The 23,968-nt window shown below is 39.7% G+C and overlaps 1 protein-coding gene across 1 annotated transcript in view; it reads right to left on the bottom strand.

The window, feature by feature from the left end:
- NOTCH2 (notch 2) overlaps nt 1-23,968 on the bottom strand; it is a 77,812-nt gene that overhangs the window by 22,699 nt on the left and 31,145 nt on the right. The window contains exons 5-17 of the mRNA XM_010581105.1: nt 21,099-21,332; nt 20,106-20,261; nt 18,786-18,974; nt 17,499-17,612; nt 16,201-16,314; nt 12,643-12,876; nt 12,017-12,127; nt 10,164-10,356; nt 8,455-8,600; nt 7,811-7,930; nt 7,548-7,700; nt 4,529-4,757; nt 1,900-2,101 (exon numbers count right to left, since the gene is read on the bottom strand). Coding sequence (XP_010579407.1) covers nt 1,900-2,101; nt 4,529-4,757; nt 7,548-7,700; nt 7,811-7,930; nt 8,455-8,600; nt 10,164-10,356; nt 12,017-12,127; nt 12,643-12,876; nt 16,201-16,314; nt 17,499-17,612; nt 18,786-18,974; nt 20,106-20,261; nt 21,099-21,332 — 2,195 coding nt within the window. The remainder of the gene's footprint in view (nt 1-1,899; nt 2,102-4,528; nt 4,758-7,547; nt 7,701-7,810; nt 7,931-8,454; nt 8,601-10,163; nt 10,357-12,016; nt 12,128-12,642; nt 12,877-16,200; nt 16,315-17,498; nt 17,613-18,785; nt 18,975-20,105; nt 20,262-21,098; nt 21,333-23,968) is intronic.

Below are 23,968 nucleotides of genomic sequence, written 5' to 3'. Positions count from 1 at the left end.
AGTGGAGTGAGGACCCAAAATAACTGTGACCTAATATAAACCAGCCACTAACCATCATTTCCTTTTTGAGCACTTAGTCTTCAAAGTAATAGAGCTATTTGATTGATTTCAAGCTGACTTGAGGGAAGGATGAGGTTTTTAAAGTGAGTAGTACTGAATTTTGGCTGTAAAATGCAATTTCAATTGCAGAAAGTTCTGCTTTTCAGATGCAAACTGTCTCCTCACAAAGATTAAAGTAGAAAAATCTGTGCTTTCACAGGCAACCAAAAAGAGTCTTGGAATTAAGTTTTATCACATGTAGTTGAGCGTGAAGAAGAAAAACACCGAGCCTCTTGCTTCTGCATTTGTAATGAGTAGCTGACTATTTTACATGCAAATTCTATAACTTATGAATCATTGTCTGATTTTGTGCTGCTTATTTAGCTTTGCTAATTAGGTCAAGCCAGTTTACCACTAAGACAAGAACTACAGTGTAGCTGTAATCTATAAATCTCTACAATACAGCTTTGAATAGTACTTATAAATTTAGAAAGTTCTGATTCCATGTAAAAAATGAGGAATACATTATGATCAAGCTTCTCTGAACATAAAGCAGACTTTCTGAGAATCCACAACATTTAATTTAGGGACAGGAACATTAATCCTCTTCTCAAGTAAAAACAAAGCAAACATAACAGAAGAGGAACTACTGAACTTCACACTACTGTACGATCATTCTCAATGCTAATTCTCCCAATGAGGTTTAAGTGGTGTGCCCAGAATGCATAATTAGGGTAGCAGAAGGGTTGCTTTTTTATATCACTTCATTACTTTGCACTCACTTCCTCCATTAGCAATACCTAGAAGCAGACCTGACAATTTAATGTCTAGCAACATACTTCTGGAAAAGCACCTCCCCCACTGCCACTAAAATATTCTTCTAACACCCACTGCTTTACAAAGACACATTGGCACAAAAGACAATTGCAAAATTCTTACAAAATTGTACTGTTTTCCAGTAGTTTAAGAAATTCACAGATTTTTTTTTTTTTTAAAATGGCAGCACTCAGACTGCTTATGAAGGAAGCCAATACAGTTTTTACTGTTCCAAAGCTATAAACAGTCTCAAATCATTCTTGCTGTTTTGATAAGCATAGAATAAAAAGGAAAAACTGATTTGAAAAGTTAAATCAGCATTCTGTTTCCACTGTGATATGCCAAGTTTCAAATTTTTAATAGGTACTAGTCAGTCATTTACAGTATGGGTTTGCAGCTCCTACACTCAACTGTGGAAAACTGTAAATTGCCTGAACTTAAGTCTGCAAGTAAGACTACAGCTTTTTATTGAGGTTGTGAACAGGACAATCACATTGGTTACTGCCTGAAAACATTTTCTGACTTCTTATGGAAAAAAATCTACAATCAACCCAGAATAACTACACCTCCCTGTAAACAAATAAACTAGTTAAATCAAAGTCCTGCTAATCAGACTGATATTCTGCTTTTTGTTTTGTGTTTGTTTGGCATTCTTTTAATGCAGGACTCTCCCTTCAATCAAGACAATTTTATGCTTCAAATGAAATACAGCCATTTTCAAAGTTAACAGCTGTTTTTCATTTAAGAAGAAAACTAATCTAGAAGGTTCCAATGACACCTGTCCTCATAAATAATGAGCATTTTTCTCCTCCTTGCAAATAGACACTTTAGATTTCCAGAGTTGTGAACAGGGGCGCCTGCTCTGTCAGACAGAGGCACTGGATTTATTCTTCCCACGGCTAATGAGCTAGCCACCTCTTACCAGAACTGAAGGAACAAGAGCCCTGCCATGTTTGGTACCTCACATCTAACCCAGTCACTTCTGCTGTCGGACAGTTCAAACAACAGTGCCCCATGCAAAACGGGCTAGAAAATGTCACTCACCTGACAGTTCTTGCCAGTATAACCCAAAGGACATATACATCGATATGTGCCTAGGCTGTCCACGCAAGAGCCTTTGTTCAAGCAAGGATGTGAATCGCACTCATTAATTTCTGTGAGGCAGAAGGGTCCTGTAAACCCCACTGGACACTGGCAAGTAAAGGAATTGATCCCATCCACACAAGTACCTCCATTGAAACAGGAGCTGCAAGAGAGTGTCAACAAAGGTAAGCTGAGACAAAATGCAATTAACTCACAGCCAAAACAGCACATAAACATTACTGTAATGAGACAGAAAACCAGGTTACAGGATCTTCTGACCACTGGTAAGTTCCTGCTAAAGAAGCATAAATCGGATAACAGCAATTCAAGGGAACTCCAGCTCACCCTCCAGCTCACTGTCTTTTACCTTGGCAGGGAAACAAAGTAAAGCAGGGTTTCAATGAGTCATTAGCGATGGAGGTAACTTATTTAATGAAATCTTCCCAGCTTCAATGTGACCACAAACAGTACTGTACCAGGTAGGCGTGTGGCTTGCTCAATCTGATAAATTTTATACAAATTTTATTACAAATTACAATTGTATCACAAATTATGAGAAACAAAACAATTTGCCTTTTTTTTAAAGCTTCAAAGGAGTCACAGGTATGTTTTCTCAAGGAAAAAGTTCGTATAACATGCAAAACACAAGCGTGTTCTTCACTGCAATCATGTGAAAGTATTGGTATTGCTAAATCCCTTCCCTCTCTTCTCACGAGAACTACTCATACATGCCCCAGCAGAATTCAGATCAAAGGAATTATCCCCCCCGCCCCAATCTTCTGATTGGAAGAAATTCTGCCAGATTAGGTGTCCTATGGAGAAGTGACTGGGAAAGTTAGAAGTGATGCCTCATGCAAAATTGACTCCTTTTTCCTTCTAAAGAAACGCCTGCCAGTAAACTCCTGCTCCTCTGAAAACAACCCTAGATCAGACTCAAGATAATCAGTTTGATAAAGTACACAAAACGAATTCATGCTTGTTAACTGTTTTGTGCACTGTCAAAAAGTACTTCCATGAGAGAAGCCACTTGAACTTCCAGTGCAAGTTTTAAGTATCTAAATTCTGACTGTGATTACAGCAGACATGTCAACAGTAACCTGTTTATCAGAGATGTTCCTGTGCCTTGTGGGCTGAATTCTGTTTTACAGGGAGCAGAAACTGCTGTTTACATCCATGGCAAAACAAGGAAGAGAAGACAGAGGAACTGTCAATCACTTGGCAGGTTGCACTGAAATCAGGTACTCATCTCCAAAAGAAAATGGCACTCTCTCATAGGCAGCTTCTCACACAAGACACAGAAGAATTATTTGAACTGAATTCAAATTAGCCAACCATCACGGTGCTCTTAAGTATAGCTCAGTAAATTTTGGTTGGGAACGTGTGACTGGTTTAGCTTGGCAGAGCATTGAAAACTGCTACATCCTTCATACCTGCAAGACTGGTTTCTGTCCTAACTGATAACGAAAACAAAACCAGGATGAACCTCAAGGAAGAACCAGGCATTCTGCTAAAACAGCCAACATACTTCACTTGATTAAACAACTGTTGGGCCAATTAAACACACCCTCACCAGTGACACAATCCTGTTCTTAAGCAAAAGATGTTAAAATTCTTCCTCCCCCACAAATGCAATTTTATAAAAGATAAGAAAGATCTTTTCTTTGTGTGCAGAACACACATGAGAATACTAAAAACTTTGCATTTAGGCACCTTATTTGTTTCTGGTAACTAGACCAGAAAAGACTGGGTTTCAATTATTTTTTTTTAACCATTTCAAGCTTTACTAGAAATTGCTTCCATTTGAGAATCTGAAGTTACTTACATTAATCCTAACAAAGCTTAAAATAAATATGCAGGCAGATGATGGATACACAGGGTTAACTCTCAAAGAGCGTTTAAAACTACCAAGTGAACCATTTATGTAAGCACCAGCTGTTGAGCATTTTAACTCAGTTCCACACCTCCCCCTTAGAACTACCTCAGGTTTTATCTCAGCACTGCTAAACCACATCCAATTTGTAAGCATTAAAAGATCTCTGATGATCAGACCTTTCCAGTAATGAATTTGTGGATTTAGTGTTCCTCCTGGTTGCTTCTTCATATTATTTGCAGTCAATAATTCAACTCAGGGCTAATTTAATTTTCCTGCCTTTCTGAGGGTTGGCTATCGCTTCCATTTTTGCAGCTTTTGTATTTCTCAACACAGTAACTGTTCATAACCAATCAATTATTTCCCCTCCCCTATATGATAATGGTCTTATAAAAATATAAATTATTTATGTTTTAAGAAGCTAGCATCTGTTACTGTCTTAATGTTTGTTAAACACTATCACATTCCTCCTGTAATGGAACTAAGCTTCTAACTAGTTGTGCAAACTGAAGGCCAACTTTGACAGGCAACTGACTTTCAGCTGATATCCTGCACAAGGTAAGCAAGTTTTCCTTGCATGAATCACAAGTATGTCTCAGGGACAAAAGGCAGGAAAACAGATCCACATCATTAAAAACTGCTTCTGGGTAGGACTGACTTCAAGCCACGAGCACACATTGTGTGGCTCCTTAGTGCAGCAGCACAGTGAAGATATCTCACCTCTCAGTGCATTCATCGATGTTGTTCTCGCAGTTGGTTCCCTCGAACCCAGGCGGACACTTGCACGTGTAGCTGTTGACGTAGTGGGTGCACGTGCCTCCATTCCTGCATGGTTCACTCAGACATTCATTGGTATCTGTTTGACATTTATCTCCATGAAATCCAGGTAGGCAGATACATGAGAAAGAGTTTATCCCATCCACACATGAAGCTCCATTTTGGCAGGGATCTAAGTCAGAAGCATTACAGTAAGTGTTAAAATGGATAACACTCAAAGGCCAGGCCTACCATAGTAGCTTTTAGGAAAAAAAGTATCACGTAGTCCAGAGTGTGACAGACTACTGACAAGTTTTTCTGAGCCACTTTATGGAAGAGATAATCACAAAGCATTATCAATAACGAATTCACAAGAAGGTGTGGATCAAGACCAAGCTTCAAGGTCTAAAGGTTCCTCTGCTGGGATTTGTTCAACCAAAACCAACAAAACCAGACCCAGTCTCTTGGTTTAAAATTCAAACTCTGCTTTTTTTGACAAACACCTACTGATAAAGACAATACAAACAGCACAGCAACTGTTTCTTCTTCCTTACCAAGTCTTATTCATAAAAGAACTTGACCCGTCCTCTCTTTTCCAGACAGTGCTCAACACAGGAGAGAACTTGCGTGCTTAATTTTAAGCATGAAAGCAACCCAGTCAAATCAAATGTGTATATTAGTATATATATGAGCACTTAAGCATTACTGAGCACTTAGCATTTTTCCCAGTATCAAAGGCTGACTGGGGAAAGGCTGGCAGAAAAGCTCACAAATTCATACACCACCTCCTCACCTCTGCATTTCTTGATATTTTCTTTATCCCTACCATAGTCTTGCTACTTGTGTGTCACCATTTTTTGGTCTAAGCCACCCCCTACTAATGTATTGCTTCTGCTTCCACAAGTACCAATCTGCCTGAAAGATCTCTGCCATTCAGTAGTTTCTTCCTGCTTTGCTCCTTCCACTGTTGGATTTAAGACCCGCATTCCTCTGTCAGATACTGCCTCTGAAGCCAGATTCCTTTTCTACTCTGCATTCCCCAGACCAAAAGCCTACCTATATGAAGGCAGGGTGGGAAATTGGGAGGGGGGAGGAAAAGGGGAGACAGGAAGGGGGATGAAAAAAAGGTCAGGGAGCAGGCTTTTTTGATCTATGACTATCTTTAAGTACTACTAAAATACAAACTTTAAAATTTAACACCAAAAGTTTGCAGTTCAACATAAATACAAGATCATTCTGTTCACTGGAAAATGAAGAAAACAGATGTGAAAGGTAATTAAAGCTCATTTATCGACTGAGAAATATGCTCACATGATAAAAATTTGTGTTAAGAGACACACCTGCATCCATTTAAAGGTCATCTGACTACTGCAGAGAAAAAGCACATTCAAAGTGAGACCCCTGGCAGCTGTAAAATGTTGTGTCTATGGCAGCCAGCCATTTATGACTGAAGCCAAAAGCTGCGCATTAATTTTCTGTGCCGCACATTTACTGACAGAAAAAGGAGACTTGAGTATCAACTTTTCAATAAGTTCTTGTTGTTGGAGGGTTTGTTTGCTTCATAGATTAAAGACATTTGGCTCAAGCTGTGGAAGGTTTTTGTTATGTTAAATGAAATCAGCTGCAGCAGTAATTTGAAATTCTTCAACCTCATGGGTGTGCTGCCTAACAGACAACATGGCATGAATCTCACAGCTCTCAGAAGACTTAGGAGTAGAGAGAGATCTCCCAGCTGTTCAAGAGAGAAAGATGAGCACTTTAAAAACATTTTTTCTCTTCAGACACCCACATAAAAACTAACAGGACAAGCAATGATTTTGTTGGCTTCAGTAAGCAAAGCTCTGAGTCAATGCACCAGTGTGACTTTTTTTGTACTGTACCTGTTTGCTCAGAAAGAGGCAATCAAAAGCTCAGGCTAAGCCAGATGTCTTAGAAGTTCTTTCAGCAGTGCTGCTTTGGGGTCTCCCATGGTTAACTTTTGCTAATAGACTTGTTTGGATCCTTCTCTACAGCAGCCACAAATTTATATTTTTTTCAATGTAAAACACAACTCTCTAAATTCATACCTAAAACCTTTAAGACTTAGGTATGTTTTTAAGCTATTCTAATAAAAAAATTGAAGTTTGTTGTTTTGTTTGGGTTTTTTGTTTTGTTTTTTTTTTAAAGAGCCAGCCAATTAAAAAATTACAACATTGTGAACTCCTCCAAGGTTTGATAAAGCACTTTCCAAATAGTAATAGATGAACTCTTAAACACATGACGCTTCTCAGGAGACTCTGATTTTTATCTGATGATGATAAAGAACATGCCCAGGATGAAAAATAAGTTACTATGTATTTAGTTCCCTTGTAAATAGCAGTGTCAAGGGCATGAAATTAACATTTGCTTTCTTGTAATTTAAACAATTTCAGTACTCATCAGTGTATGTGCTATCCTCCTGCAACTGATATGTATTCCAGAACAGAGTGCCTTCCTGCTACTTAATTTGCTTTCAAATATGGATTAACTGGAATAGCAACAGGACCCACTCCTTCCAGAATATTCATGTCAGACAGAGACACTTCAGGAAAGACTGCTATATCCCAGATTCCCACCACACCTCAATCAAGCTTAATGTTGAAATACAGGTAAGCCCTGCAGTGTTACTTTAACTTGTTGTATTAAAATTTCAGGCAAATATAATTCTTCATTTAACAGTGCTCCTTGTTCAATTATGTAAACTCTAAGGACCTTTCCAAGTTAGGAATCTGGGAACAACTCCTGCTATCAGTTAAAACACGGTAGTCCATTACTAGCAGCTGAATGTGATGGATTTGACTGCCTCAAACTTGCAAGTCTTACAAAGCTGAGGTCTGGGTTTTTTTCTTTTTGGTAAGGGATTATAAAAGAACTTTCAGTGTCTGTCAAATAGCAGTCATCAATAGTACAGCAAAATTATTTCTAGGAAAAAATGGAAAACACAGAACAACCTGCTCATACTCACTTGAAAGACAGTCATCAATGTTACTGTCACAGTCTCCTCCAGTGAAGCCTGGCCGACATTCACACAGGTAACTGCCTTGAATATTATGGCACAGAGCATGATTTTTGCAAGGCTTTGAGAGACATTCATCAATATCCACTGTACATCTCTCCCCTGAAACACAGAGAGTCCGGAAGTAAGACCCCTCGTAAGGCAATGGTCAAAAGGCTCAATGCCAATACTGCTCAGCATTGAAAGTACAGTATATTCCCCAGCCACACTACCTTCCCAGCCAGGGGCACATTGGCAGGTGTAGCCTTCAGAGTCAGGAGATTCTTGGCAAATTCCCGAGTTCTCACAAGGATCGGGAGAACAAGGAGCAACCACTACCTGGCAGTTCACACCTGGAGAGCAGAAGGGGAAAAACCAGGACAGTATGCTGCTAAGAGCTTGGTGCTGCTCAGAAGAATGAATAAAGAGATTGTAACTTGCATGATTATCCTACACAGCAGTGGACAGCATTTCTGTATTTGAAAAATCTCAGCAGAAGGAAAACAAGATCAGAGCACTCCTCATGGGCTCAGTGGGTACAAGCAGAAAGCAGCCATAGTAATTCTGAGTTTAATGCCCCTTCAATTCTCAGTACATTTATATATCTCAGTTTAACTTTCTTACAAAGAAAATTAAGCTCAGCTACCACCAAGACATTTCTTAATGAGTCCAAACAAGGCTTAGATATGGTCTTACTAAGTATTCTACTGCTGTATCATGTCTACATGAGCTGACTGTAATTTAACTTCATACAAGCATGGCATTTCCCCTCTTGATTCCTATTTCCATGAAGTTTAATGAAAAGATTAAAATGGCACTAAGGGTGCAATGAAGTTGAAAGGAAAAAGAGAACAGAAACTTCTCTCTGAATTTTCACCTTTGAATCCTTTCCTACAGGTACATCTATATCCATTCAACAGATCTTCACAAGTTCCTCCATTCTGGCATGGGTTTGATTTACATTCATTCCCTTCTGTTGAACAGTAATCTCCTATCCAGCCTGGGTCGCAGACACACTTGTACCTTTAAAGGCAAAAACAGCAGTAATTTTAGAACATTCTGAAATAACTCCTCTACCAGTTTCTCCTGCAGATTAGTTTTGGAGAGAAAACCAAAAGACCTCTCTTTGGAGAGCCCTAAATTACGTTTAGATTGCTTACCCCAGCTGTATAGTTCTGAAGATACTGAAAATAAACCCTCCCTTAAAACCACACTTCCCTCCATTACTGTTTTCACAAAGTGCTCAGTCAACCAGCAATGTGTTTCTGCTTTGATAAGACCATCTCAACATATTTAAACAAAGACAGAAAAAAAAGATTAAAAAAAGTGGAGGGGAACAATAGGTTCCAAAGATAACTAGACTGATTTAATACAAAGTAGTGGTTACAAATGAAAACAGCTGGCTGGGAGCAGGAGCAATCTTCTCCATCATGTTTCAAAATCTGAAGTAGAGCAGCACTCCACCCATATGACGTAGAACCAAGGACTCAGTGAACCACCCTGGACTCAAGCCACGCAACACACACACTGGCCTCCTTCCCCGTCACGCAAACAAAACTTATTTTATCTGGCACTGAGCGTAAGGTGTACATGGGCATAAATATGAACGCAGGTGACAGATGATGGACAAGATGAACCAAAACATTTGTTTTCCAAGCTTACATGGAGGCTGAATTAGCAATAAGGGCAGCCTTCCTGCCAGCTCCAGGGAAAGTGCTGAATCCTGCCCTACAAAGCTACCCACAGTGGTAAATCACTTCCTTGCGCAACTGCTGACAACACTTTCCAGGACGCAGCACACATCTCGGAGGCACTGTTATTCCACGTACAGTTGGGAAGTCTAACAAACACAAGCCCTACCTCCCCAAACTTGTTGACTCCATAGGCCCTGCATTCCCAGACTTATCATTACCAAAAAGAGGTCTGATTCAGAGCTCCTGAAATCAGCATTTGGTCTTCCTGGATGGGAAGATTCAGAAGCAGCTACTGCCATCAGAATAGCCGGAAAGAGCTTTTCTTTTTTCTCTCAGGCATGCAACAATGCGACTAAAGCTGAAGAAATCTCAGCCTTGGACAAACTGTTCTAAGTCAATTATTGCTCTATCTCCAAGTGTCAAAAGTTGTCTGCCTGTTCCTTAATACACAGTATTTGGGTAGCAAGAACAGCACTAGCCAAGTCTCCACACTCAACATTTTAGAGTTTGATGGAATAGATAGATAGCTGCTGCTCCCCAAAGATTCAATTTGGAACAATCTCTTTATTTTAATTGCATTCACTCCACTTACTTGAATTGCCAAACCCTCCCTTTAGATGGTGGCAGTCCACCATGTGCTACACACCCATGCAAAGACAGCAAAGAATACAATGCAGGACAGAAAAACCTATGTTGCAACAGCACAGACTGCAGCTGGTGACTAAAGGTCTACACCTTACTGTAATTATGTCATGGGCAGCACGTAAGTCTGGATCCTAATTGAGAAATCAGAGAAAAATCAGAAACCTCAAGTCAAGATGGAACTCCGGGCAAAGCAAGGAAAAAAGTATAGAAGGTAGCAGGTAAGTTTAATGTGACAATGAGTACTTACCCACTAGCAATATGTGTGCAGTTGCCATGTACACAGGGATTACTAAGACACCCATCTGCCTGTGACTGACAGTGAGGATGATGGTAACCTTCAGGACATACACACCGAAAGCCATTGACTTCATTTATACATGTTCCACCATTATGACAGGGGCTGGATGTGCATTCATCAATGTCCACATTACAACGTGGGCCTAGAAGAAAAAGCAATAGTTATTAAGTAGTATTTCTTATAAGAACATTTGCTTTGTATGTCTGTGAGAACATACATTGAGGCACAACTCAGTAAAGCAGGACAGAGCTTGCATGCCTCTGTGCTTTAACTGAAGTCAAGAGAAGCATTTTTAAAAGATGCAGCACCTTTCTGTGCCTGGAAAACACACTCAACAAGTATTTACAAACCACTCAAGAATCTCAACAGAATTCCACTACAAATCACTGGTTAATATTGATTAGGAAGGCAAAAATCACTCAACTATATCATGCTTGGAACAAACCTCTTGAGCTCCACTTGTCATAGCCCTGCTCTTCTGCTTTGAAAGTACCTACCCTTTGAACAACCAATACTGCCATAATGTCTGCAGTAAATATAATTCTGGTTGTTTATTGCACAAAAGATTCTCTAAAAACCACCGTTTCCTGTTTTTGCCTGCCTCTGATTACGACTGCAAGATCCTTGAAGTAGTGACCATACGATCTTGTGAGGCTGGAAAGCTAAACAAAGTGAACGTTGCAGTAAGTTGAAAGCATTTTTAACATAAGGAAAGGACAAAGTAACGAGACCCCATGCAAGCCATCTCTTTAAATACTAGAATATGCAAATTCATCATATTACTGAATTATTTTAACAGCATAACAGTAAGAAGTCCAGTAGGATAACAAATATGGTATGCCAGCAACAAAGAAGACTGAAAGGCAAAAGTTATCAGGATCATGCCTCTTCCTGTTCTGGGGACTCAAGAGTACCACCATGCCAGAGCCAAAGGAAGGAAGGAGCATCAGAAGTTTAGAAAGACGCCAAGACAAAAGCACAAAACACATGAAACCTCTTAGTGCTATTTCTAATGCATTTCAGATCAATTCTAATTAGAATCATTCAGTAATAAACAGTAACAAACGTGATGAGAAAACTGTTATAAACAGTACCACACTGTCTTACAACAATTATTTTACGAGTGTATTACCCTACATGGCTCTAAACATATTAAGTCCGTTATAAACAGTGTTGAGATCTGCTTTAGTCATCAGAAATAGTCCTGATATAGATCTACAGCTCTAAGCGTGGATCCAAAAGTGCCTAAGAGCTTATTTTTTCAGCCCTACTTTTACTGTATTAGTTAAGTCTTTATAATTTAAAAAGGAAACAGAACAGACCACACTATGAAAGAGAAGTACTGAAAAAAGCAGGTTATTCAGTTGGAGACTTCAGAGTGGAGAGCAGCTCATTAGAACACTGAGTTAATGCTTTGCTTTCACAGAAAGAGAAACACTGTTCATGGTCAAAGCACCAGGTACTGTCTAATCAAACACCTATCTATATTGTCCACAATCTCTCTGTCCCTGGAAAGAAGCTGTAAATAATAAACCAAAGTCACATGGGGTTTTTTGTCATAAAACCAAGAACCATGAATTGGATGTAATTACCTAACAAGAATGGCATTTCACAGCACAGATTAGGCCATCTTTCTGCTTGGTAGAACTTGCTGTAATGCAAGACGCTGAGATTCAAAGATTAGAAGGATTTACCGAGATACTAACTGAATCCCTTGCAGTCAGTATGCAAAGAACAGCTCCCTTAACTACCCAGATAACTATTTTCAAAACACCTCAAAGCTATTGGGTAGCTGACTTTACCTGTAAATCCAGGTTTGCAAGCACAATTGTAGCGATTAATGCCATCAATACAGTCCCCGTGAATGCATGGGTTACTTGCACAGTCATCAAAGTTATTTTCGCAGTTCACTCCTGGAAAAAATAGTTAGAAGAATAAGGAGGCCAAATCTTTCAAAGAAGACAAAAAAACTATTTCCCAGAAATAGCCAAATTAAGAACCCCACCTGCTTCAAAGTTACACGTGCACTGGGGCAACTGAAACAGGCGATGATGCAGCAGCACTGCAACACCAAGGAATATCACCCGAGTCACTGGGTGCTGTCTGAGTATGACCCTGAACTTGTACTAAATGTTTCAACAAAAGAATAAACCATTTTGAACACCATGCCTATTTTTTTTCTGCATGCTCGAATTTTGGGAGTAAAGAGGAGGTAAATTCTTCCAAGACCAGTTGCAGTACCAGTGAGGGTTAGGCAATCTACACAAACACACCAAAATTCAGTAAAGAAAAGTAATGTGAAAACAATACTCTCATACCACAAGCTTATCTCTGTATGCAAATTTAGCACACACCAGAGCACACATAGGAAATAATAAAATACTTGAATTCTGTTAGAATCCAATCCTTCCACTTGTGCTTTGTGTACCTGAAGTGCCCAGCAAACAGTTGCATTGGTAGCCATTCACCAAATCAATGCAGCGCCCTTGATGGAGGCAAGGATTGCTGTGGCATTCATCTATCTGCTCGCTGCATATGGCACCCATGTAGCCAGGATTGCATATACATGTATATGAATCAATTCCATCTTGACATTCTCCATGGTGGCAAGGATCAGGATCACAGTTGTTGATATTCTCCTCACACAGAAGGCCAGTAAAACCTAAGGAAAAATGATGAACAGGAGTAATTAAGAAGTTAACTGGTATGATGCTATAGTGAATATAATGCAAATATAGAAAGAATCGTATTAAGAATCAGCAAAGTGGCAGACAGCACAAAGGGTAACTGGGCACCTCAACTGCTGCCCATTTTCCAGCCCTGGAAAACAACACTCCTCCACTGCTCACAGCATTACAGAACAACATCTTGCATGGAGAATCCCAGCATTGGAAGTGGTTACCTTCAGTTTATTCAGAACAGTAGCAATGAGAGGAAACATGTAAATCTCCATGAGAAATATTTACTCACATCAGTATAAACTATCTGAAGGCACTCTCCTGTCATTACTTCCTCTACACAATACCAAGGGGATTGACTTTTTCAGTGTGAGGAATTACTACAAAGATGCTGCAGAAACCTTCCCAAGTGAAGTCCCTTGGCTCACGTCAAAGCTTCTGCAGCTCTGCTTTTTTAAAAGTTTCTTGCCCCTCTCATTGGGAGGAAACCTTTTAGTAACTCCAGTCAAGCACCAACTGCAAATTTATGAAAGACTGCATGCAACCTCTTCAGTTAGGAGCAATGAAACAAGCAGCAATTTGGCCTGTTTCATTCTGCTTCAGCTGGGAAACATCCTGAGCAACAGAGAAGGACAGAATCTATTCACCAGAAGGGCTAAAACAATGGTTCAGGAAGGTCAGAGCAGCAACCAATTCCCTCCAGAGCCCTGTTTTCCATGATGGAGCAGAGTTACATGAAACAGGGACAATTTAAAATAAATGGTTTTCAGAGATGAGGTTTTGGAGCAACAGTTCAAACTGCCTTCCAGCAGCTGGAGATTAGGAAGGTAGAATTTCAAATTTCAAACACCAACTGGAGACTGATACAAACCAAGCTGCAGGGAATTTCAACAGCTGAAGAGTGATTCTCACCTGAGTATTATAAGTGGATAACAGGCTCCCCATTTTTCATACAGGTTTGTGGTTATTTCTCTGGTCAAACATACCAGGTGACGGCTAACATTTCCAAGTTCTGCGAACGTATGCATGGATGAATGGGTGTGGAAGTAGGTGGGGAGAGGGAAGGGAAGCTAGTTAGAGAGATGGATATAAAAAGATGTTAGGGAAGGAAGAAAAACAAACCGGTAAGAGGACGAACAGTGGCAAAAAAAAATGAGGACAGAGGCAAAGAAAAGAGGAAAGACCTAAGACAACTCAAGAAAAGAAAAGCTATGATCTACCACTGGGAAGGAGAAGTGGAATAATGCCAGAAGGGAAAGAAAAGACAAAAAGCAAGCAGTAAATAGAGCTATCTGTACAGCATTTGGCCAAACATTTTGCAGTTTTCAATCACTTCGGCAGCTGGCGATTACCATTCAGGGAACACATATCACTCATAATAGGAGATTAATAGAGCAAAAACATACCCAAACATTATTTTCCAATAACTGACCTGTCCCAATGATGAATTCCATATTTCAGTCTTATAGAAGGCTGTCAATATTAAATATAATACTTAGCATACATTAATTAAAAAAATTAGTACCTTGCACTGAACCACATGAAGATCAGATATCTTTATCAATCTCTTAACTGAACATACCTTACTGAGATATGGTTTCCCTCTTTACAGACAAGAGTTAGACTAGGAAAAAAACACTTGAATATAGAATATAAAAATGCCTCAGACAGGATGGAAAAAAGCCCTAGTACAGAGTCCCTCTTCCATTTTCAGCCAAAGTACTAACCAAGGATTTTACCAAGAGCTGCTGCTTCAGTAACATATACTTGGTTGCTTCCAGCCTGTTCCTTGAAAATGCTCCATACATCATGTGCCTTCATGGAAGCAGTAGTCTTCCCTCCTCATCTGGGAAACCTAGGATTTCTGTACTTTGGTGGTTCCAGCAGTTTCGTACCCAAATTCAGAATACACTTTTCAAGGCGCAGCTCTCCACACTATCCTCCACTCCATAACCCAAAACCCTCCTAGGCCCAATAAGCTCTGCACTCTCAGTGAATGAAAGCAACCAGACCACACACCAGCGTAAGAAAGACTTTCTAAGATAGTTTCCAAGTTTGGAGAAGATTTGAGCTGCTGCTTCTTTTTGCAAGTGTGAGCTTATTCTGTCACATGCAGTAATCAAAAGGAGAATTCTGTAAATAATTATTCCTCTCTTGATTAGAACTACTGCGTTCCCCTACTTCCAACAAATTCATTGTTTCTTCAGGCACTTTTGGGAAGGGGGACAGGGTGTGTGTGAAAAGACTGGGGAAGAATTTTTAGGCTAATCTCTGCTATATTCTGTCCAGTGTAGAATAAATTAGGGAAGTCGAATTTGCCTTAACAATTTGATTATTGGAATGATTCAAAATGAGAAAAATTATACATAAGTCTAGCCAACCTAACAACACATTTCTGGGACAAAGGTAGCTCCAGGAATTGTTCAGCCTCTTCCCTAATGGAAGAGCTAAAGCCAATGCATTCCATGCCTGGAATCTGCACCACGAACAATACATCAGGCACCATTAACTGAAAGCAACCAAAAGTCATTCCTTACTGAGAATTAGAGTGTAACTGCTCTGAACTCTGTTATTTGACCAGATGTAAAAATTAAGATAAAATATATCTACATCACTCTTAGAGGTCTGAAGATAAGAAAAATCCCATAATTAAACCTGATGTTTCTAAATGTGTAATTAACCAAGCAGTAAAGGAATTCAGCACGTTCAAAAAAAAAAAACACCTCAGTTCCATCCACAGCTCTGTCAAAATTTCTGTAGGATGCTTGACAAATCATTTTAACTACATTCTGGCAGGCAGCTACTGTGTGGTATTTCCTGCAGTGGGCACAATTTTTACTGCATTTCAATATTCCATTTTTGACATAAAATAGCCTGATGCAACAGAAATCAGAATACACAGTAGTACTGCTCTGTTCATCTCTTGTTCTTCAACTGTATACTATACAATCTGGCTTGGAAGAAACAAAGGTAAGCCACAGATAAAGGGCTTCACACTGCTATTTTTCCACTCATGTATTCCATAGTCAATATGAAAGAAGCTGTCACCCTCTGCAAAGCAAGAGATGGGGCTGAAAGAGGGATGCCAGAACTCCCATTAACTGTGACTTACTGCTGTCACAAGTGAAAGGCTTTCTGTACTTAAATACTACTTCTCTGCCGCAAAGGAGTAGACAAAGCTTCGCAACAAACAAGCAGCATTTCAGAGAAAGAAAGAAAGAAAGAACACTGACACTTCTTTGACCACCCCTTTATGTATTTAGGTTACATGCGATCTCCAGTCCAGGGGCTCTGAACACAAGACTAACCTGTGGCGCACTGGCACTCATAGCCATTGGGATGGTCGATACATTTGGCTCCATTGAGACATGGTGTGCTGGAGCAGTCATCTATATCAATCTGACACACAGCACCGCTGAATCCTGAAAGGCAGAAAGAAGATGAAAATTTAGAAGTAATCTGAAGTAGTTAATCTAAACAGCTGCACTGTCAGGAATTATTTATTAGCAAATCCTTAAAACCACCCAAATATAAGCTCAGTAAATCTAAACTCAATTGCATCACTAAGCACACACGCCACACCCTGGGTGGATTGGTTCCTCGTCCAAACCACCAGCCAAAACACAGTTTCTATCCTCCAGGTCAAAGGACCCTCAGCTTGAAAACTGAGATGGCCAAGTCAAACAGAAATAAAGCTGATGGAGCACAAGTGGTGTCCACTACTGGACAGTATGCCTGTCTATAAAACCGAGAGGCCACCAATAAAAACTTTCAAGCAATCAAAGCAAGTAACTTAAAATGAAACAATAATACATACATCACTAGAGCCTTCAGACTAGAATTACTACAGCAGTGTGGAATGTGGAATACAATACAGCACTGTATCTTTCAATACACTTATTGAAATAGTTAGTGAACTATCAACAGGTTATGTCAGATGATACAGATCCTTAGGCACTTCAATAAAAAAATAAAAAATGCCAGGAATGTTTCTTGGAGGAAGGAACCAAAGGAGGAGCCAGAACATCATTAGTCAATAAGAAGGGATGCAGAGCAGGTTTTTTTTAAGTATATTCGGAATTCAAAGCATCTTGTAGGCCATCATGAAAACAAGTGACATTTACCCTTATAGCTAACATTGATCCCTCAGCTCAGCATTTATCCTTCTTTTCTAAAGTGGAGACCCAATCCACCTCCCTCCTCATGCAAGCAACATAAACTATACTGATGCAAAAATGGCTTCTGCCTACAAACCTCAGAAAAGGACAAAAAGCATGTAGAGGCTCTGATTTTTAAAATGTATTTATAATTACTCACCTATATCTCACTATCCTACAATAACAGAAGTTCATGCTGCCAACTACCATTTAAGATGAGACGTCCAACCGTATATTTCTCAACACTTACTCAGTTACAGGCACAATACTATTGCAACCAATATATGTCTATTCTTATTAACCAGTGATTGCAATTCACTCATTCAAACAGATGCTGCACTAAGACAACAGAAACTCACAAGAAACATACCACCCGCAATCTCTCACTGGTTATCTATGCAGTTCTTGGTAAGGTGAAGCAGGAAAAGCTTCCAGAAATAAGTACTTACCAGGAGGACAGACACAGAGGAAGCGGTTGACTTTATCAAGACACTCTCCGTTGTTCACACAGGGATTACTTAGACACTCATCAATATCTTCTTCACAGTGAACACCTTTAAAACCTGTTTAAAAAAAATAAAAATAAGAAAGAAGAGGTGACTGAAGGCCTTAGAAAGTGCCCTCGAAAGTGTAACTGCCTCTTATACCAGCCCTGAAAGTCTAAGCCTAGTTTCATTGCAAGTTTGGAGTTTGGACAGAACCTACAAGGTAAGACTATACACCAGAGGTTAAAAAGGGATGTTGAATGTGTATTTTTCACCATTGATGAACGTGCTCACTTAATCAGCAGTAACAGGAGAAGTTTGTGCTGAATTCACATCTAATGTTTTCTTCCACTTGATAAGGAGGGGTTATGTTTTAACACTTTAGAAAATACCAATAAATTTGGGTATGCACCAATATAAGGTAAAAGGTAAAGAAACAAACACAGAAGATAATTTTAGCTCAAGGCTTTTTAGCTAATGACAGGGTAAAAGAAAAACATTAAGAAGGGTGAAATACTTGGGACTAGAGTTCCAGCTTTCAAAACAGATTAGATAGTAATAAAAACTCATTCTCATTTTCATCATATCATTTGATCACCTGCAGGGGTCACAATTCTTTCATTATACTTTATAAGACTGTGCAACTAGCAACTTGCACCCTTTTCTTTTTTTACCACTTTCTATCAGAAAGAAAAATAGCAGACTATATAGGTCATTGGTATGGTGGACATATAAATTTTACAAACACAATTTCAATTAAGTAACTTTTTTACAGTTATTTCCTCAGGTCAATGGAAGCTTGCATCATTTGAGGTATTTTAACCAGATAAAAACCCCAACCACTATTATCCAGAATCATCATATACAGATCTCAAAACACAGTCACTCTTCAAGTTTGCACCTGCTTTACTTTCGCAAATGTAAGTTTCTGCACATGCACTTTACCAGGCATAGTAACAAATATGTTCACATATACTCCAGCTCAGAATGCTAACTTCCTTTGCTGATGTACAGGTTGGTTTCCTTCTCAGTCCTCTAATTGCTTTCTCCACCCCCCACCCCCCCACCCCGGCAAATGCCAAGTCCTCCTGGCTGGTGCCACCACAGCAGGCTCTCTCTCACCATTTCATTTAGCCTCACCCCTTTGCAATTTTGTGTTCCACCTCAGCAGAGCTGGCAACCCTCCCTGTGCTCTGCCTCCTGACTTTTTCCTTTGCTGGAAGCCCCATCTTTGTCAGAAACTCCCCTCACCTGGCATACAGAGACACGTGAATCCTCCAATTTTATCCAGGCAGGTGGCATCATTTTGGCACGGATTTGAATGGCATTCATTGATGTCCATTTCACAACGAGGTCCTGTGTAGCCCTTCAAACACTCACAGTGGAAAGAGCCTTCTGTGTTTACGCATTTCCCAGCATGTTCACATGGATTGCTGTTTGCTGCAAGAAAAATATATACACGTGTGTGTCAAAACCTCTCCTCGGAGCAGGAAAGCCACAGCATTCTTTATTAGTCACGGTCTTTCCCAGTGGTCATTCATTTCTGGCAAGTAATACCGGGGAAAGACTGTTCATCGTTCTGGGGAAAGGCTACTGTGATTGAAGAAAACATGTAGCAGTTACTTGCCTGTCAGAGGCAAAAAGAAAGATTGCTGTCCTTACCAATGGACCAAAGGAGCAACTGTGGTCCGTATCACTAATGACAGTTCTTAAGAGGAGAGTATCAACTAGCAGGGATTAGCAAATTAACAATGCTTTCAAGGAAGGCCTTATCTCTAGATCATCTTTTACATTTACTTCACTCCTGAGGCTGACAAGATGCCGCCACAGCCACAAAACAACCAAGCTAGCCCTTCATGTGTTTTCAAAAAAGAACAGCACTCTTGTTCAAGGCAGGCTGAGGAACGAAATTCAAAGAAGTGCTTCTTTCCAATACTTCATGAGTGCTGGTTAGGTATTACCTTCATGCATCACATGCTAGAACCACGAACTTGCACTCACAAAATTATAAGCAAGTCTGTGAGAGTCCAGCTAATCCCCAAAACAACACAACAGCATGATGTCAGAGAACTACAGCTTTAAAAGCCCATTTGGTCACCAGTCTCAGAAGGCACTCAAAAGATCCAGCCATATTCTGGCTGTCAAACAGCCTTGATATATTTCTACCAAGACAGGAGCTGTAACAACTCCCACACGAACTGCGGTACTTTCTTTGTACACTACAGTTCTAAGGGTCAGCTTAATTATCACATCCGTTTGCGTGCACTCCTCACACAATGCTAAAGCCTTCTTGCACAATGAAGAATGGTTAAGCATCTCGCTGCTTTTCATATTCCAGAGGCTAACAGTTCAAACATGGACAGCTACTCTGACTCAGCCCTTTGCCCCAAGTCTCACACAAGATTTAAAACTCATCTGAAGATGCTGAAATGGAAGGGGGAGAACAGCAAAGGAGTCGCACTTTTGTTGAGAAGCTATAATGAAATGTGTATTCTTGCCCCTCTGTTAGTTCACAAAGCTAACAACCCAACTCCTTGTTCATGTACTCAAAAATAGCAAATAGAAACTCACCCATTGCACATTCGTCCACATCCTCAGTGCAGTCTGCTCCCTTATGGCCTTGAGGACAGGTGCAGATATAGTGTCCATTCACAGGATTGGTATCACACAGAGCACCCTTCTGGCATGGATTGCTAACACATGCATCATCCAAGTGGCACAGAAGACCTAGAGAAGCAACCGAGAGTTTAGTCAGAAAACTGAGATATAGCAGTTGGACTGTATGTTACACAATCAAATCCTCTGTCCTGATGTTTCAAATAGAGAATCCTACAGCCAGAAGCTTGAGCAATAATATCTTACAGGCTTCAACCTATAGACTACCACAGGGATTTCACCACACACTTATAAAACATTATATTTAAATATAGATTCTGTGACTTCAGAGGTGTCTCCAGCACTTCTGGAGCAATACAATGGCTTACCATTACCAAAATCTCCTCCTTGGAGCAGTTAACTGACTGTTCTCTAACCAGCATGATGATATTCCTAACAGCTGAAAACACAGGTCCACATGAAGCTCACCTTCTCATTTCAGATATGCTGATCACTTGTATTTCCGGGTAGTAGTTAGGAGACCTTCGTATTTTTACCTACCCTACAACAGCAAATTTTCCACTATACCAGTAAGGGCATCCTCACTCACGCAAAAATGTCTGAATTTGCCTTCTAGACTTTTAATTACAATTATCATAAGTGGCAAAGAGCAAGTCACCCTCACGCATAACTTCTCAGGCAAATACAGGTCCTGCTAAGTGCTAGAAAAAGAACTGCTTTCCTTGCAATCTAAACTACAAGTTTGTCTTCCAGCCTAACACACATACTTCTTTGTCCTGAGCTACAGAGGTTAAAAGGTCTTTGCTCGTGGACAGCACATGTTTCCTTTTGTTCTTCCTGGTTTGGTCACAAAGTGTGTAAAATTAACACACCACTTCAAGCAAGTGCATAAACTTAAGGAAGTATCTTCTATTAAGTACCAGACCTATACAAGTTTTCTGTCCTTACCTGCCTTTCCTTCTGGACAAATGCATGAAAAAGAAGCCACTCGATCAATACAAGTAGATCCATTAGCACAGGAGGCAGTGAAGCAATCATCAATGTTCTTACTGCAGTCGTCCCCACTCCAACCATTGACACAGACACAGGCATAGCCACCATTGTGGTTGGTGCAGGTACCTCCATTCTGACAAGCGTTGGGCTGGAGCTGACATTCATCAACATCTTCAGTGCAAAACTGGCCTGATGCACAGAAAGGAACATGTTTAATAAACGTTCAGACACTGGGACACAAGAGGACTCTTGCACAGAAAACATAACCCAGGGAAACGCTGTAGTCCAACTTGATTGCCACGTCTTATTTCTAGGACATTCAAGCCTGAGAACTTCCAACAACACTGTCATCAAATTAGGCAAAAGACAACTGGCATCCATACATGACCCCAATGCAGGAGCTGAACTGCAAATAACTTGGAAAGGTACAGTATAAGAACCAGCAGGCAGCCTGCAGCATATGAAGATAAACCTGTGAGGACGTGAGAAGTAGAAAGAATAAAGGTCTGCCTGCAGAGCAGCCAGAGGAACTAAGAAGAGAGAAGATGGCGTCACAAGAAAATCTTGGCCAAAGACATGTCAGCAGGCCAGCAGCAAAGTAATTCTTGTCAGTAGAACTTAATTCTTTCCTATATAATTATGCAATGAATATTACTTGATGAGGAAGAATAGAATTCTTGAGACTCCTCTACCCAAAATACTCATTTTCCTACCCTCAGGTATTTCCACAGATAACCACAAATAGTTGGGGTTTTTTTGGTTGTTGGGGTTTTTTTTTTCAGAGACAAAATAAATACTCCAATAAAATGCTTTAATGACTGGAGATACTGGAGGGAAGAAAATAAATGTACACTGTATCGGGGAGTTTTAAGGAAAGGGACAACTAGACCACTAAGTATGAAATCAGTTTCACAGGATACTGAATTTCACAGTAACATCTCTAGGAAGCTCTACAATTCACATTTACTAAAGTATTTATTTACCCAAATCCATCTTGCTTTGACATCAAGATCTGGAGAACCTACCACTTGCATCAATATTTTGTTTCAACACTTATTCATCTTCCTGATTAAAGTTGCATGGTTTACCTTTAAGCTGAAATTGTTTAGCTTAAGTTTCAAGTTATTCATTCTTATTTGGAGTTTCTTCAACAGATAAAACCTAAAAGCTAGTTTCTCCCAGGCTGGCATACGGGTGCACATGTGCAACCAGAGTACTGGTCACAGTCCACAATCTTCTTTTTGATAAACTATTTCTCCCCTTTCTATTAAGAACTCTCTAGCACTGAAAGCAAGCTTTTTTTTTTTTTTTACACTTCCTTGTAACTTGCTTTTACCACCCTTCCTAAAATGTTGGTACAATGTACATAGCACCAAAAGACTGCCCTTTATCACAGAACAAGATTAGATTTATTTGATGTGACCTCCCCTGCCCCGCCTCCAGCTGACACCATCAACTCCCTCACTAGCTTACAGCGGCTTTCCATTATTTGAGTCAAGACTCTTAAGTAACTGTGCTGCTGCTACCAAGATCCTCCCTCCCATTTGTCCTCTCCAGCTTCTGTATCAGCTGCACACTTACATTTACCTGGAATTCCCCCTGTATTCTAAGAAGAAGAAATTCAAGAGCAGGCCACAGATCTTCCCTGCCAATTTGCCTGGGCTCCAGTTTATTCAGGTTTGCCAATTTAAAAATACTTATTAGATAGTGCTTAACAGTCACCTTGTTTACTAATGGCCCAGAAATTTTGATGCACATGTACGCACACCCCCTCTTCCAATACACAGAACTGAAACATTTATTGTTGGCAAGAACGTAAAAAAGTTCAGTCTTAACCATCTCCATCTACTATACTCAAATCATGATTCCTTTGGTTTTAGAAGTACTTAAACCTTAGCCTTTGGTCCTGTGAGCTCTGGATTTTTTTCCCTTAGTGACAAAGATATAAAATTATTAAAAAAAAAAAGTCACTTTGTTCTGTGCATGTGTTCCTTCCATCAGCAGGATTACTTCAAAACATGGGTTTTATCACGTGAAAAAATGTAATAAAATTTTAACAGTAACAATAATTACAATAGAGTTTCCAGAATTAATCTTCACTTCCCAGTTTACTTAGTAAAACAGTTGTGGGGAAATCTAACGCTTCATATTGTTATCTGCAAAACATAGCTCTCTACATTATGAAAAAACAAAACCATACATTTATCATAATAGAAGTCGTTTGTTCATTAGCTTTTGATATTAGCTTATCAGTAACCAAACTGAAAAAAGTCAGTTATCTCAGACTGATTCCTAGTAGTCATGCATATCTTGCAACTCAACACAATTGACTTCCTTTAAAAAAAAAAAAAATCAAAATGTTATTTGCTTATTATAAAAGTGATTTTCCTTCTTTTCTTGGAGGGGGCCCAACTTAGATCAAAGAATGTACTCTCTGACACACACTCATCTGTAGCACGATCATTTTGCAGAAACGTTCTTGCAGCATTTACATCCTCCGCGCAACCAATTTAAATTGGTTTCACTAAAGCCTGAAGAGTTTTCAGGGCTGAAGTTGCCACGCCACTCCAGAGTACTATGCCTCTCTCAAAATCACTTGCCTTGTGATAGGCTGAATAGAACTCCTGAAATGCAACATTTTGTGTTTTGTTTTTTGGGTTTTTTTGGGGGGTGGTTTATGGTGGGGTTTTGTTTTTGTTGTTTAAGCAAAGATGGGCAAACTACTCCCTCATATAAACTCTCTAGGTTTGTTTTTAATTTCTCATTTCAAGTGTCACCAGTACCATCAACACTTGCCTGAGCTCCTTAAACTTGATCTCCACTTC

This window comes from Haliaeetus leucocephalus, unplaced genomic scaffold (assembly GCF_000737465.1).
Source record: "Haliaeetus leucocephalus isolate CR32 unplaced genomic scaffold, Haliaeetus_leucocephalus-4.0 Scaffold76, whole genome shotgun sequence".
Classification (NCBI taxonomy): domain Eukaryota; kingdom Metazoa; phylum Chordata; class Aves; order Accipitriformes; family Accipitridae; genus Haliaeetus; species Haliaeetus leucocephalus.
Note: the sequence above shows the minus strand (reverse complement) of the source record. Positions and strands in the feature narration are given on the sequence as shown.